Source organism: Strix aluco, chromosome 5 (assembly GCF_031877795.1).
Source record: "Strix aluco isolate bStrAlu1 chromosome 5, bStrAlu1.hap1, whole genome shotgun sequence".
Lineage (NCBI taxonomy): Eukaryota > Metazoa > Chordata > Aves > Strigiformes > Strigidae > Strix > Strix aluco.
This window is the reverse complement of record NC_133935.1, coordinates 48,476,399-48,491,937: the sequence shown is the minus strand read 5'-3', so window position 1 is coordinate 48,491,937 and position 15,539 is coordinate 48,476,399. Positions and strand designations below refer to the sequence as shown.

Here is a 15,539-nt window from a genome sequence, read left to right as displayed (position 1 = left end):
TAGTATTTTGGGATGATATTTCTGATGCATTTCCTGATGGTCTACAGTAATTGCCTGCTGTCATTTCTCATGCCTTCTGTATGTATTCAAAAAATCATAAATACTTTGTGATTTACAGACATGAATGCTACTTTTGATATTTAGTGTCTACCCTGCATGTCTTCTTTCTCATTTCTACCATTTAGATTTGGCCCCAGTCTAGACAACTAGCAGATTCAGTTTATAAGGTTTGTTTGAGTTTCTACATCTGTCTCAATTAAGTCAACAAAGCAACTTGCAGTTTATCACAGTAAAAGTTATTTTGATTTGAATTCTTTACTCTCAAGTTAGAAAAGCTTGAAATTCCCTTATATGTAAGAATCCAGACATTCCTTTCCTTGAAACCATCCTAAAATTCAGTCCAAGTCCAGACTACTGCACTAAACAAGCAGACATTTGCCCATGGGTTTGTAAATTCCAAGTAGCATATTCTGTTGTGAGCTGGATGGATTAGGTCAACTAATAGCTCTTCTTGCTCCAAGGGACAATCAGCTAATGTTGATGAACATCTAATCTGTTCTTTAAAAACATCCAGGGATGGATGTTCCAGTGCTTAACTGTCCTGAAGATTGCAAAGGGATTTTTTTTTTCCAAATATTAACCTAAATCTCCTGTTTCTCAAATTTATTAATACTTTCTATTTCTGCAGCAGCATGGAGAGTAGTTTGTTCTTTTCCGCCTACAGCAATGACTGGAAGTCTGGTATCATGTCCCTACCTTAGTTGCCTTCTTTTTGAAGTATGCAAACCCAAATCTTAATCTTTCTTCATAGATTGTGATTTTTATTTTTTTTTTTTTAGATCTTCCTTTTCCCAAGAGTCTCTTTAGTTTGTCACATTTCTTGTGTGATGTCTGAAAGTTGACAAAGAAGGTTTTAACAGAAATATCTGGTAATATGTGATGTCTCTAAAGTGGACATAATAGAGCAGGAGAGATTACTTCTGACATTTGTACATCTTACCTAATTCATATAGTGTATATAAGCATGAAGCCAGCTGTTAGGGCAGTAGGTACATTATAATTTTAACATCGGAATCTTACCCAAAGTTCACATCTGTTTCTGTATACCTGCTGCTATGTAGCCGCTCATTCCCCACCTTTTGCTATTGTAACTGATAATATGAAACTTCGCACTTGCTGTTATCACATTGAGCAGGGATTGATCTTCTATGATGCATGTTTTCCAAGGGGAAAAAACCTATATCTGATTTAAATAACTGAGTATTCCTTATTCTGTAACGGTAGTTTTCCTAGCTACAAGGGTAGAAAAACTGAAAGCTTTTAGATATTTTTCCTCTGTGCTATTTGTCACAAGTAAAAGAAAGGCTGTTTTTATACATGTAAAGTCATACATTTTTATTGATGTGTTGCAATAACAATAATTGCAATCACATGTTGTTATATATATATATAATAAAAATAACAATTGCAATAACAATTGTTGCAGTTGTTACTGTGCAGATATTTTAGGGAGTTTCTAAAACTTGATGACTTAAAAGGAGTTTTCAGTTGCTGTTTTGGCTTTCTTGGCAAAACAATATTGTGTAAACTTACAGAGCAAGATAGCACAGCACCTTTGTCTAATAACCTTTTATTCCTCTTACATTGTAGATGCTGGCATCACCATCAACATCAGGTCAGCTGTCTCAGTTTGGGGCAAGTTTATACGGGCAACAAAGTAAGAATTCTTTTTATTGATTATATGTTTGTTTTATGCTAAATATGTTCTGGTTTCATGCTCTTTGGATAGAGAACATGCATATGACTTTGTTTTCTGATGATTGTAAAAGAGACAGTATGTCTCCTTATTTGTGGGTGGTTTTTTTTAAGATACATTTCTGCTTTGCTTAGTATGCATTTTTGCAGTATTTAGTATGCAAAGTGTCATATATTGACACTGTATAACTGCTGAATATCCAAATATAATCATCCTTTAAAGAATGTCTGTGATGTAACTGTGACTCTCTGAAGGAAAAACTAAGGAAAGTGAGCATGGCCAAAATGAACCTAGTTCAGGACAATATGTAAGGAATAGAAGGAAATTATACCTTAAGTTATAACTGATATTTCATGCTCTACAGGAGCAAAGTAAATCTTGTGTACATGCTTGGCAACTCACGTTTGGCAAAGAACTATACCAGTAAGATTACTGCCTTCTGCACTACTCTTTGTTTCTTTCCCATACCTTGAAGATTTTTTCTGTATCTGCCAGTCTTGTGTATACTGTTGCAATAGAAGGACCTGTAAAGGAGCAGTCACAGTGTGTATTGCTAGCCACCTAACTTAAGGGCCAGCATTGACAACTGAACCTCCTCGTTGCCGAGAGGCGCAGCCAGAAAGTGGCTCAGGATATCTGAGTTGGGTACAGTTACACAAGTAAAACGGGTTTGTGAACGTCTCTCCTTTATTACTGTACACTTTTGAATGTTTGCAACTTTCTTGCCAAGTGCATCTGACTCGGATTCTAAGAAAAAACACCTTCAGAGTACTTTAGAGAGTCTGGACTTGTTATCTGGACAGACTAAAAGCTTTGTCTGCTAGATGCATGGCCTTCACAATTTCTTTCGGCTTTCTTCAAATAGTTTAAAAATACGGTGGTTTTTTACTATCTCAGTGGCTGTTGATGAGTGACCATGTAATATAAACTGACTTTTAAATTGGTAGCTGTCAGTCATTAAGCAAGATGTCATGCCATAGAGTTAATGTGACTTAACTATCAGGCAGGAAATCGGCCACTTGATTGATCAGTCTCCAATATAGCCCATGCTGATCTCTTCTCTCGGTTAAAGTGGAAAAAGGAAGCATAAGAAAAAAGATATTTTTTTTTTCCTTATGGTGAATATTTCAACTGCACCTACTTGCCAGCCACAGGAAGATGGTTCTACTGCACTGTAACAGCCCTACTCAGTAAAAATTCTAGTTTAAAGAAAGCCAACAACAAGAAATAACCATCAGTGTAAAACAGGCTTTGCTGAAACAAATGCTTGCACAAAATTAACCTGAATATTGTAATCATGTTTTTCAGTGTACTGTATCTAGTTTGGAAGTGTATGTATTTTTTTCTTTACCATTTTATTTTTAAAATTCCACATAATTGTTAATCAGCATGAAATATTATTTGTAATACATGTTTATGCTCTTTGAAATTATTCTGATGCAGCAAATTGCCAAAATATTTACCGTGAACACCTTGATATAATCAGCATTTAATGAAGTCTTAGGAGGCTTGTTATAGCAAGTCACACTACTTCTCAATCTGAATGTATAGAGATAAATTTGAGTGTTATCAAAACTTTGAGTGTTACTGCAAACTTCTTGGATTGCAAATTGTAGGGTAGGTCATGGACAGACAGCAGTTCTTAAAGTGACAGCGCTAAATGACTGGGAGGTTTCTTCAGATCTTGTCCATGATAATAACCTGAGCATACGCTATATCCTTTCTTTACATTCTTAGTATTTGATCACATTATACACTGGCATGTTCAGCTCTTCTGCTGGGGTGATCTGCCATGGGAGAGTGCTGATTCACGATAATTTTTCATTTGTTTGGTCTGCAAGATAAGGTTCTGAGTTATGTGAGTCTACCTCAGCAGCCTGATGCCAAAGCAATAGGGACTGTTACTTACAGCTATCGCGTTTTATATGCTAAGTTTGTTTCTATTGATATGTTGCACTAAATTACTTTTTCTTGCCTTCGAACATCATTCCAAAACTTCATAAGCACAGAAAAGTGATGTGAGAATGATGAGAAACTTCATAAAGTTTTTGGACATTTTGAGCCAGTGCAGCAACTGGTTATCTTTAGCTGTTCTGAGTTAAAGCAATTTCTTTTTTTACCTCACTGAAGTGCTTACTTTATTCTGTCACACCCAGTTGTTTGTGTAAAAAATATTTTCATCATAATGTTAAAAATCTTCTGTATATTTTTAAATGCTAATAGAGGGCAGTTAAAATTCTGCTTTCTTTCTTTCCTCAAAAGATTGACTTGATTGTGGACACTGAAGTTCTGTTATCAAAAAGAAGCAACTTAAACTTTGCAGAGAACTGGCCTAAAATGTTGCTTTAGTTGTCTTGAAAGCAATGTAATTGTTAACTAAATATTCATAAATTACTTTTTTTATTAAAGGTTTGCCTAATTTTTAACAAATCAGTGTTCTAAATACTGGCCAAATATATCTACCAGTTTATTCAGAAGTAATGTATTTCTTGAGTGCAGTTACTAATTTTCTCAAAATGCTGCCTTTTTTGAGATAATTTGTAGAATTTCATGTCCTCATCAAAAAACTCAAAACTGAACCCTTTCTCTAAGTATACATCTCAAAGGAAACAAAATTTTGTTAGTGACTCAAATACAGAAGTTCCTTAAAGAGCCTTTCTAAAGTTTAACAGAAATGGGGCTAAATTTGAGATAATTGGGCTTCTACTATGCAAACAAGGACTTAATTTTTACACATTTTGTAGGTTGTCAGCATAAATTGTTTCCATCTACATCTGATGGAGAAGACTTTGTTCCTGATTGCTCTATATCTCCACCCCTCTGAATTTTTTTTCAATAGGTGCACTAGGCCTTCCAATGAGGGGAATGAGCAACAATACCCCTCAGTTAAATCGCAGCTTATCACAAGGCACTCAGTTACCGAGCCACGTAACGCCAACAACAGGGGTACCAACAATGTCACTTCACACGCCTCCATCTCCGAGCAGGTATTTATTGATAGCCAATATTTCTGCGATTGTGTCTTTCTGCAGAGCTCTTGTTAAATGTTCTGCATATTTTGCCTCAACTACTTTACAGTCTGATTAGTTAAAAAAGACGAAAAGTAGTTTCTCTTGACCACTGCCTGTGTTAGGGAAATAATACTGTAAAACAGTAAGGGCTTTCTGTAAGACAGTATTTGAATTTTTGTACATAAAGGAGAAATTACTGGCAAATTCTGCTTCAGAATGTAAGAGGTTGTTTTTTGATTGTTCTGGTAAATGTACAGTTAAAGTTTTTGTATGGATATCATACGCTGTAGAGTAAGGTAGTAGGTCTGAGGTGCTCATTAAAAAAAGAGCTGCAACACCTTTTCAAGTGCATAATACTTAAGTATTTATCTAAACCTGACCAAGGACTTGATTAGTATGTAATGGGTCACCTGGTATTTCTGAAGAAATCCAAAACTACATTAATTATAGAGAGTAATCCAAACATGCTGTATTGACGCTAAGCACAAATTAAGTTGCCAGAGTCCATCCTATGTTAGTAATCTAAATGAGTAACCAAATACTATTGTACAGATTCATCTCTGTGGATGATTTTTCTCTTTCAGGGGGATATTGCCTATGAATCCTAGGAATATGATGAACCACTCCCAGGTTGGTCAGGGCATTGGAATTCCCAGCAGGACAAACAGCATGAGCAGTTCAGGGTTAGGCAGCCCCAACAGAAGCTCTCCAAGCATAATATGTATGCCAAAGCAGCAACCCTCTCGACAACCTTTTACTGTGAACAGGTAAGGCTGTTTAGTTGGACCATCCCTGTACAGCCATGGATGTGATTAAATGCTGCTCTGGAAATCTAATTTTCATCCATTAGAATAAAGCTCGAAAGCTGCTTCCTGTGTTCTTGTCTCCTGGCAGTAAACTTTGAAGCTGCTTTTAATATTCACACAAGCCTTTAAGCTATATTCTCTTTCTGACTATTGAATTTCTACTGCTGCTGCTTTAAAACATGTGATGTTTCTCATGTGTTCCCAAGTTTGTTTTTGAAACATGTCTTGATTTTTGGGTCTATACATCCATTTTAAGGCTGTTCATCAATGAGTTTGGGAAGAAGTAAGGCAAGATTTAAAAACACAATAGTTATTCTGGAAGAATTGTTAACTGATTCAGACACAGTAGGGACCTAGTATTTTAATAATACACAGAACAGTGGTATGCCATTCATTTAAGGATCTGGTGCTCATTTGGATGTCAAAAGCTTCTCAATCACTTCTTTTTCTAACTCTGGGCAAGATTCTAACATCATAAATCATTAAGCTTTAACTGTGTTTTGGTTCTGTGTTTATGCTTAGTTCATACTGATAAACTTGTAGTAAAAAGTGTGTTGATTCTAATTATTTAATGTGTGTCACAGCTTTGCACAGCTTACTGCTTTCCAGGCTTCATTCCACAACTTCATGATCTCTGTGCTCCCAGCTTCGTCCTTTTTCGCCCTTCAGGCCCTTCCTTAGGGTACTGCCTTTACACGGAGCACAAACAAGCTCATGGTACTCAGGTGCCACCTCTAACCCAAACTAGTATTTTACAAAATGGATAAAGGAAGGTAAAAACTAATGTCATGGTTATCTGAATCTTGGTCAGACTGTTTAGTTCTGTAGTTTCACACTGATACAGGCATAAAAATGCTTTTCTCAATTGCAGCAATAGAGAATTGGTAGTAGCGATTTATGTTTTTGGAGTGTGAGAAGACTTTGTGTCTTGCCTCTGATTACCTAGAATTTGTCTTTTCTTTCCTGTGATGTATAGTGGCAAGTAAAGGAGATGCTAATTTAAAAAGACGATTTTATATTTTGAAGTAGTTTTGAAACTTGAGCATCACAAAAGGTTGAAATAGTATACTTAAAAACTCTACATGCAGAGGACAATGATTTTGGAGATTGGTATAGGTATAGAAAGTACTTGTTTAACTGTCATTCAGCTGTAGGGGTAGATAATAAAATCCCTGTCTGTAGGAGCATTTGAATTAAAATCTTCATCTTTCACTGTTTGCGTTGTATATCTCATTTTCAAGAAGCTACAATTTTTACAAGTTGAGAAGGAAATATGACTGGAACAATGACAAGTTCTTGTTCCATAGTTTATTAGCCTAACAAATGTATAGTAGTACATATCCAACTGTTAATGGATATATTTAACAAAATTTTGAAATTATACTTGGAAAAAGAAATTTATGGCGTTTCCTTGACAGATGCATGAATTATGTGAGTTCCAAGGAGTGTTTTCTGAATGGTTGCCTTAGTTGGAGCAATGAAAGTTTTTAGGTTTTTGAATATAAAATACACTTCACTTTCCCTTTCTTACTTACATTGGTAAAACAGGTTACAAATAGTTGTAGAGAAGGACACATTTTGTGGCCTAATCCCTTTTTTATCTCTGAAATTCTTAACGTGGTTGTTTCTAATTACTTTAAAAGCAAACAAAAAAACCCTTGCATGAGAAATACTGTCTGTCATCAGGCTAGATTATATGCCTTCAAGATCAAATTGTCTCCTGTTAGTGCTCTCACCAGGTCTAGAATTCATAGAGGATACCAGGAATGTGTCTCTTCAGATGTGTCAAAGGTCTGGATGTCTTCCAAATACTCCACCTTGGGGAAGCAAAGTGGGACAGGACCAGTCTTTGCTAACTGTGCCCTTGATGTCTCAATCCAAAATGAAGCGTTTAAGGCTATTTCAAATTGGAATGAAATGCGTCAGATTTGTAACTGTGGAAAAAGTCTGTGTAGGTGAAATTTCCACTAGGAAAATGTTTGACGTGTTTATTTACAGAAACTTCTAAAGCATCAATTTCCAACCTGTTACAGGGGACAAATGAATGTTGTGATTTCCCACAGGACAGAAATTCAGAACTTTGCTCAGCTAGGGCCTACCTTTGGGCTTCTCAACATCTCCAGCTCACACAGAATGAAGCAGATCATTTGTGAAGGTGTCTTTTCAACCACAGTAGTCCTATATGATATTTAGATGTCTTCAAACATTTTTGCCTGACTATATGAAACTTTAATTTAGCTGGTGTCCTTGTGTGGCAGAGACCACCCCTATGCTTGTAATGGTGCCATATGTACATGGTGATGATTGCACACCATAACTGTTCAGCTTATAGCTGAGTCATGACAAACTTGATCACTTCCATGATCCAGCTTCCCACCTAAAAATGAATGGATTGCAGTCTGTCTTTTCACGGTTGCATTTACTGCTGCTTCATTTTTCTATATGAAATTATTGAGTAATGATCATATTTGTCATAACTTGGTGGTTGACAGATGTCTTAAGACACAGTGACTATTAAAAAAACTAAGTTATTTTGAAGTCATTCCAGCTGTCTTGATTGAGCAGTGCCTGCTGCTGCTGCTGAGTTTTCAGAATCATAAAGGAAAATAAAAATTGAGTTTTAATGTGGGTTGCTTACGTGTGAAATAATTTAAGTGTCTTTGCCTCTTAATAACACTGGAAATTACGAAGTATATGTACCCTTTTGTCTGACTTCCTGGATTTTTTTCACAGTATGTCTGGATTTGGGATGAACAGAAATCAGGCATTTGGAATGAATAACTCCTTATCAAGTAACATTTTTAATGGAACAGGTGAGTTTACTCTGATTAATATCAATCTTAAAATACAGTAGAGAGATTCTTTGGACTAAATAAGTCTAATTGAAAATACTTGGTTCTGTCGGAGTGCAACTTTGTTATAATTTTCAGTTATTCCATGGAAGTGCTGCTCCAAGAGTGGTGCTGTGAAACTGTTACTACTTCATAACAGTGGAGAAGACAAAGTATTCTGTGGAATACTAGCTGTATATCATAAGACTATAGATTATACCTAGTTGGTTAGAAATGCAAAATAGTTTATGGAATTTAAAAGGGAATCAGAGAAGGAAAAAATTATGCATTTTCTATTACCACATTATATAGGGTAAAGACAGTGGCAAAGCAGTTTTTGAAATCTCAAACTCCTTTTGAACATTTGGTTTATAATGGGATCCTTTCAATCAGTTGTTTCAGTTGTGATTTTTTTTCTCTGGGAATTACTTCTTCACCTGAATTTTAATGAACTAGATAGAGGAAAATATCTTTGTGCATAAATGCTTTAGGTTTGTCCATGCTGACGTTTCTGTAGGTGGCCATGTATATGAAGCAAGTTGAGGTGCTGGTGACATCAGAGTGGAAGGGTTTGGGCATCCCCTAGGACCTTGTGACATCTTTATAGAGCTGCAATTCTGACCTCACCTATGTAGTATTTCCTGCTGCAAATCAAAAAATGTTCCCATGTAACTTGCACTGCATTTGCTCTACACTGCTTCAGCTTTATCCTACCTTATCTAAGGACAAGGGAGATCCTTGATACTGCTGCTAATATGGGTCTCTCAAATTTCTGCTTGATAGCTCCTTAAATTTTAAGCAGGCTACCTATCCTAGTACTGTAATTTTGATGGTCTGCCCATGTTTTATGTGTGCAGTCTTTAATTCAAAATGAGTAGACCTCATTACTAAATGCTGTTGACTAACTCTTGTTTAAAAACAAACCCCAAACATCGTGATGCTCTTTAGGCTAGTTGCATAACACAGAGGCTGTAGTTATTTGTAATAATTATAGTAAGAGTAAAAAGATAACTTGAAGAAAGAAAATATATCCTACATTTATCTTGCACATAATGAAGTCTTTGAGTGAAAAACAGAAGGGAATTTAAAATATCTCTTTTTATTGTAGATGGAAGTGAAAATGTGACAGGACTGGACCTCTCAGATTTTCCAGCACTAGCAGACAGAAACAGAAGGGAAGGAAGTGGCAATCCAACTCCATTAATAAACCCTTTAGCTGGAAGGGCACCCTATGGTAAGACTATACTTTTGAAAGCTCTTTGAATGAAATTGGTATTTGCTTGATTCACCTTTGGCTGTTTATAAGACAATAGGTAGTCTTTTCAAAAATGCCAGATACTTGAGCTCCTAAGTCTCAATTGTTAGAAATAAACAATATGTCTGTGATTGGAGATTCCCCTCAGGCTTCTGTAAGTAGAAGAACTCATCTGCTTTAGTTTCACTGTCAGTAGAGGTTGTTGGAGTTTTCAATCTGGATAGTATGATTACTCTGAAGCTGCTCACTCTAGAAATTTCGTGTATACAAGAACTGTCAAGGTCTGAGAAGTAAATTTTAGAAATAATATTTGACTACTAGAGGTGTTACTGTGTAAAAAGTCAGCAGCTGTAAACATATTGTATATTTTCTCTGTTTATTGGCAGTACTTGCTGTAGTACCCTTCACTGTCACTCTTATGATTCAAAAATTAACCTGTAAGCATCAACTATTATCAGTTAGATTCCAAGTCTGTGTCTTACATAATTCTTGCTGAACAGCTCAAAAAATAATAAAAGGAAAAACTTTAAGGTGGATACAGATCTTATTATTTGGGTCTGGAAAAAATTCAGGTAAGCTTAGCGTGAGGCACAATACTTTTTTTTTCTTACTGCTTTAGTAGATTTTATCATGCATGTTGCATCAGCTACTCTGAAAAGTTGTTTTTATAACCTAAAGTTATTTTTATGACACTTGTCAAACTTCCAACCAAAAATAACCCAGTGTTTTCTAACTATAAAAAGTTAGTGTTTTTCAGAGATATCTCCAACTCTAATTGGAGAGAAATAATACAGACCGCATTATCAGGAGAATATAGCCTCATGGACTGGGCGTAACCAGGGCCCTCTGCTTAAGATAGCTGTGAGATAGCTGTGAGAAAGAGCTAAACAAGTTAAACTGAAGTGCTCCTAAACACAGGGAGAAGTCACTTCTGCAAATAAAGACACTGAAAAGTCACACTGAGTGTGGAAAGCTATTACAGCTTGTGGTTTACCTGATCTTTTGTCTGTCTCTGAAAAAGAAGCCATTACATGGAAGATTGATAGAAGATAAGAAGGAGATCCACACAGGTGTACCAGCATGGAGCTGGAGTTCAACATTGAGCAGCACTGCTGCATGAAAAATCTGTAATTGCTCCTGTGCTTACACCATTTCCCCATTTTGGTGCTAGCATAGCCGTTCACACGCTGTGTGGTGAACTAGGAAATAAATTTCTCTGTCTGAAGAGTTATCTTGAGCAACTGCTTAATGCAGGGGATGGGTATGGTGGTAGAAACAATCAAGAAATGGGGATATGAGATGCACTGGACACTGTCTCCCGGCAACAAAAAGTGGAGGGTGCTTTTCGGTTGTGGTCAAGAAAAAGAAGGTTTGAAACGGAGCAGAGACGTACTTTCGTCGTGCTTAGCTTATTCAGGAAAATTAGACTTCAAAAAACTTTTAGATAGAATGAGAGTATGCATTCTGTCTAATATGCAACACAGTTAATTCATTATCAGTTTTACTCATCCAGTGGAAGAAACTGTAATAACTCTGGATTAAAAGGGTGAACAGCAGAAACAAGATTAACTCAGTGGGATTTTTTTCTTAAATAAAGGAACTTTGATCTCTAACTTCAGAATACTAGAGAAAGTAATATGTAGTCATCTACTGAACCATTTTGGATCCTATACATCTATTAAGAATCTTTGAAAAATAGTCCCTAGACTTCCTTCTGTCTTCTCTTCCTCTAATGCAGTGTTGGTTGCAGTCAAATCACTGTATTACTTTTCTGTCCCTCAGCAAAGAATATTTGCCCTTGGGTGTGTGATGTGGGGGCTTTTCTTTGGTTGTTTGGGGTTTTTTTTTGTTTGTTTCTTTTGTTTGGGATTTTTTTTTTTTTAACTGGCATTAAAAAAAAAAAAGAATGTTGCTTTTCAGTAGTCGGAATCCATGTTCCAATGTGACTGGCCTACTTTTTTTAAATTAGGGTCAGAGCACTGAGAGTTGCAGGCTAAATGCTTTCAGTTTTCATACTGAAAGTAGGAGTCGTTCTTATGTCACAGGCAAGTATTTCATTGGTGATATGGTCTGTTGCAAGTTAGCTGGGCATCCTTTTAAGAATACGTGCTTCTAGAGAGATTATGCTAAGAAATTCTTCATGCAATTAGGGGATGGAGGAAAAATGTATTATAATCCTAAAAGCAGTACATCCTTCCTGCATCAGTGGATTTCCTTAAATACCGCTTTAATAATGCCTGTAAAGATTATTTGGTCATTTAGATGTGCAAAACAGGTGCTGTTCCTGGTAAAAGTACTGGGCTTCATTCTTAAAGCAGTGGATGTGTCTTATGATTTTAACCCAGAGTGTTTCTCAGCTCACACTTATTTAAGAGGCTTTAGTCTAATATGCGTGGATGTTTTAAATGGATATGCTTTGTTTTGGTTTACCTGGTTTTCTGAAAGTCATTTCTGCTGTACAGCTTGCACATAGTGAAACAGGGCAGTAAGCAAGATCAACAGAAGAAAATTCTTTACTTAGCAGTTGTTTAATGTTATTCCTGCTTTCATTTTGATGATAGTTGGAATGGTAACAAAACCAGCAAGTGAGCAGTCCCAGGACTTTTCAATACACAATGAAGATTTTCCAGCATTACCAGGCTCCAGCTACAAAGACCCAACATCGAGTAACGATGACAATAAATCTGTAAGTAAACCTTAAATCTTTTTTCTTTTGAGTGTTCATACTACTTTTGATTATATTTTAAAATGGGCAGTGACTATATTTGTAATATAAAATTTTTCAAATTTGCCCCTTGAAATTAACGAGAAATTTTGCATAAGCAGCATTTCATATATAACTATGTAAGCAGAATTTCTCAGGAAGTTTTTTGGTCACCATGACCTTGCTTTCTTAATTTCCTATGACTTATGTGATCCTTTCATATTTGGGGGAGGGCCAGGGAGGAACTTGCAGGAACACCTCAAAATTTATTTTTGGGAATTGATACATATTTTTCAAGTTTGGCAATTCATAATTTCTTTTTCTACCAATTCCAGCTCATTTTTTGCTGTTGATGCCTCTCAGTAGTAGCAATTTACAACTTACAACATCTTTCTTCCAAGCTGTCAAATCCTTTAAAAGTTAGGTGGTGCAATATCACGTCAAGGTAAAATTTTTGATGAGGAAATGAAATCACAGGAACAGGCTCTTTTAATAGAGACTGTTGCATTCATGGGTATAATGTAGACTGGTGGGTACATCTTACCTTAAGTATTGTTGTAATTATCTTGCATTAGATATATAGCTTCGATCATAACTTTGTGGAGTCTTTTTCATTGTTTACTCTGAAAGATTTGTAATAATTGCTTATTTATTCCAAATGAAAAGTGAATAAAACTTGGATAGCAGAGAACAGTATTTGACAAAATGTTCTAGTTCTTAGGGTTTTTTTTTTACTTATAACTGCAAAAAATGTTAATCAGGGTGGCATAAATACCAATGAGTAAGTAGTAGATGTGACTGCAAACTCACGTGAAAACTGAAAAATGTAATTGTTCAAAAAAGGGATGGGGGAAGCCTAGCCCCTAAATGCTATGACCAGGTTTATCATGTGGAAAACGTTCTGATAAGTTAGCATGGAATACAGTAAAGAAGGAAGGAATAAATGTGATTACGCTGTGTTACTGCAGACTTCTTACTCTTTATTATTCTTTAAAACAAGTAATAGTTATGGAGGATACCTTATGTCAGTATATGCTCTCCTGGAGCACAGTCACAGTTTTCTTGCCAGACATAGTGTTTACATCTCTTTCCTAATAGTTGCAAATGTGGCAACTATATGTTGCTTACACCTGAAGTTGGCTTGAGTTGTTATCTGTTGCTACATCATGGAGTGTTACGCAGGAGCAAGACTGTATGAGAAAAATATATGATACGAGTAGTCCAGAATATCCTCTAGTCACAGACACTGGGGATATCTATTGTGTATGCAAACTCAGGTGTAAAAGACTTTCTTATCCTTTTAGACTGCAAGCTGTTGGCTCATTAATAGCTCTTATTGTATGACTTTGTATGACACATATATATATATAAAAGTCATACAATAAGAGCTATTAATGACCTTTATATATAAAGGTTTACTTTAGGAAGAGGTAAATATTGCATGCAGTTTGTCAACAGAACTCAGGAGCTTCAGCTTGGTTCCATTTTAGTGCCTAATTTATGAGTGACTTGACATACTGGTTTAGAGCGTTTGACTGAAAGATATGGTCAACAAGTTTATCCATTTCAGTTTGTTTCCATCATACCAACTCTGCAAATTGTTTTTAATAGAATTTGAGTACATCAGGCAAAACATCATCCAGCACAGATGGGCCCAAGTTTCCTGGAGATAAAAGTTCAACTACGCAAAACAACAACCAGCAGAAAAAAGGGATCCAGGTGTTACCTGATGGTATGTGTAATTCCACTTTTTCTTCTTTAAAAGTTTTGACAGTGATTTAGTGTTGATTTCTCCACTTCTTGAAAGGAGAAAATTAATTTGTTCTTCTTGCCCAGGTCGGGTTACCAACATTCCTCAAGGGATGGTGACGGACCAGTTTGGGATGATTGGCTTGTTAACATTCATCAGGGCAGCAGAGACAGATCCAGGAATGGTACATCTTGCATTAGGAAGTGATTTAACAACACTAGGTCTCAATCTCAACTCTCCTGAGTAAGTTTCTGGTTTTTTAGTACTGTCTTCAGTTTTGGTTTAATATGCTGTCATTTGTAATAGGCTTACATAGCTCACATGGCTATCAAACCCACAAGATATTTTGCCAAATAAAATTTGAAAATGTAATGACAGTAAAACAAAATTTTCATAAGCAAGAGAATTGTGCTTTGAGGCATACTGAGATCTTGTTTTGCAAGCTTTCAATAAACCCAGTGGCTTTGCTTATTCTCCTAACTTCTTTAGGACTTTCTTCAAGGAATTGACAGTGTATTGTTAATAAATTTCATGTATACATTATTTTTCAAATAATAATACTCCTTGAGGATATTTACACTTAACTCTCAGCAGTTTGGGGGATAAATTCAAATTATATTAGTGTAATAATGAACAGAGCAACTGCGGCATTACCCTGCACCAAAGATTAATTTAAATGAAAATGTAGTTTTATAGTTAACTTTTAGTTTTTCAGTTCACCTAAGTTTAGTCATCTAGGCTTCCTGTAGAGGCAGTGGGGAGAAAAGCAGTTAGGGACTGCACTAATGGTAAGATAACTGCTTAAGATAAGTGAGATGAATCACCAGCCCAGGGTGCCTGTCTTTCTCCACTAGTTACAGGAGGAATCTAGATCAGTTTGGATAAAATCAGTATCTTCTAGATGACTGTAACTGTGAGAGAAATTTAATTTCTAGTACTCTGACTTTCAGCTGAGAATCTCCCATCATTTTGTTTCAGCAGAGATTTACATAGTGTTAGCCTTATTGACAGAGTAGTATATGTATTTTAAGTTTTGCACATCATATATTAACAAAACAAAGACCAAACAACCTACACACAGTTTTCAGGGTTCACAAATTTATATGGAGCTGCATATAATCAGAGAAGATTGATGAATATGGATATCGAGATGAGAGGGAAGGCACAGGAAAAATAGCTCCTGATTTTTCTGTCTTGAAATAATTGTCATTAATTTATGGGGTTTTTCTTCTAGAGATCTAACTTTTTAGAAATTGCCATTTCCAGAAATTCCTTCTATAGAGCTTGCATCAAAACCTAGTCGAGTAGTTATGCCATTGGCACTTCTATAAATATTTCAGAGTGATCATTCAAAGTCAGTTGTGTGTAGTTATTTGCAGAATGTGTTGCCTTAACATAGTATCTTCTCCACATGTAGTGTTAGTTT

The 15,539-nt window shown here is 35.9% G+C and overlaps 1 protein-coding gene across 3 annotated transcripts in view; it reads left to right on the top strand.

The window, feature by feature from the left end:
* CNOT2 (CCR4-NOT transcription complex subunit 2) overlaps nucleotides 1-15,539 on the top strand; it is a 90,860-nt gene that overhangs the window by 62,985 nt on the left and 12,336 nt on the right. For all 3 annotated transcript variants that reach the window (XM_074827247.1, XM_074827246.1, XM_074827244.1), the window contains exons 3-10: nucleotides 1,651-1,717; nucleotides 4,596-4,743; nucleotides 5,352-5,534; nucleotides 8,307-8,386; nucleotides 9,513-9,638; nucleotides 12,221-12,345; nucleotides 13,975-14,095; nucleotides 14,200-14,356. In XM_074827247.1, the coding sequence (XP_074683348.1) occupies nucleotides 1,651-1,717; nucleotides 4,596-4,743; nucleotides 5,352-5,534; nucleotides 8,307-8,386; nucleotides 9,513-9,638; nucleotides 12,221-12,345; nucleotides 13,975-14,095; nucleotides 14,200-14,356 (1,007 nt within the window). The remainder of the gene's footprint in view (nucleotides 1-1,650; nucleotides 1,718-4,595; nucleotides 4,744-5,351; nucleotides 5,535-8,306; nucleotides 8,387-9,512; nucleotides 9,639-12,220; nucleotides 12,346-13,974; nucleotides 14,096-14,199; nucleotides 14,357-15,539) is intronic.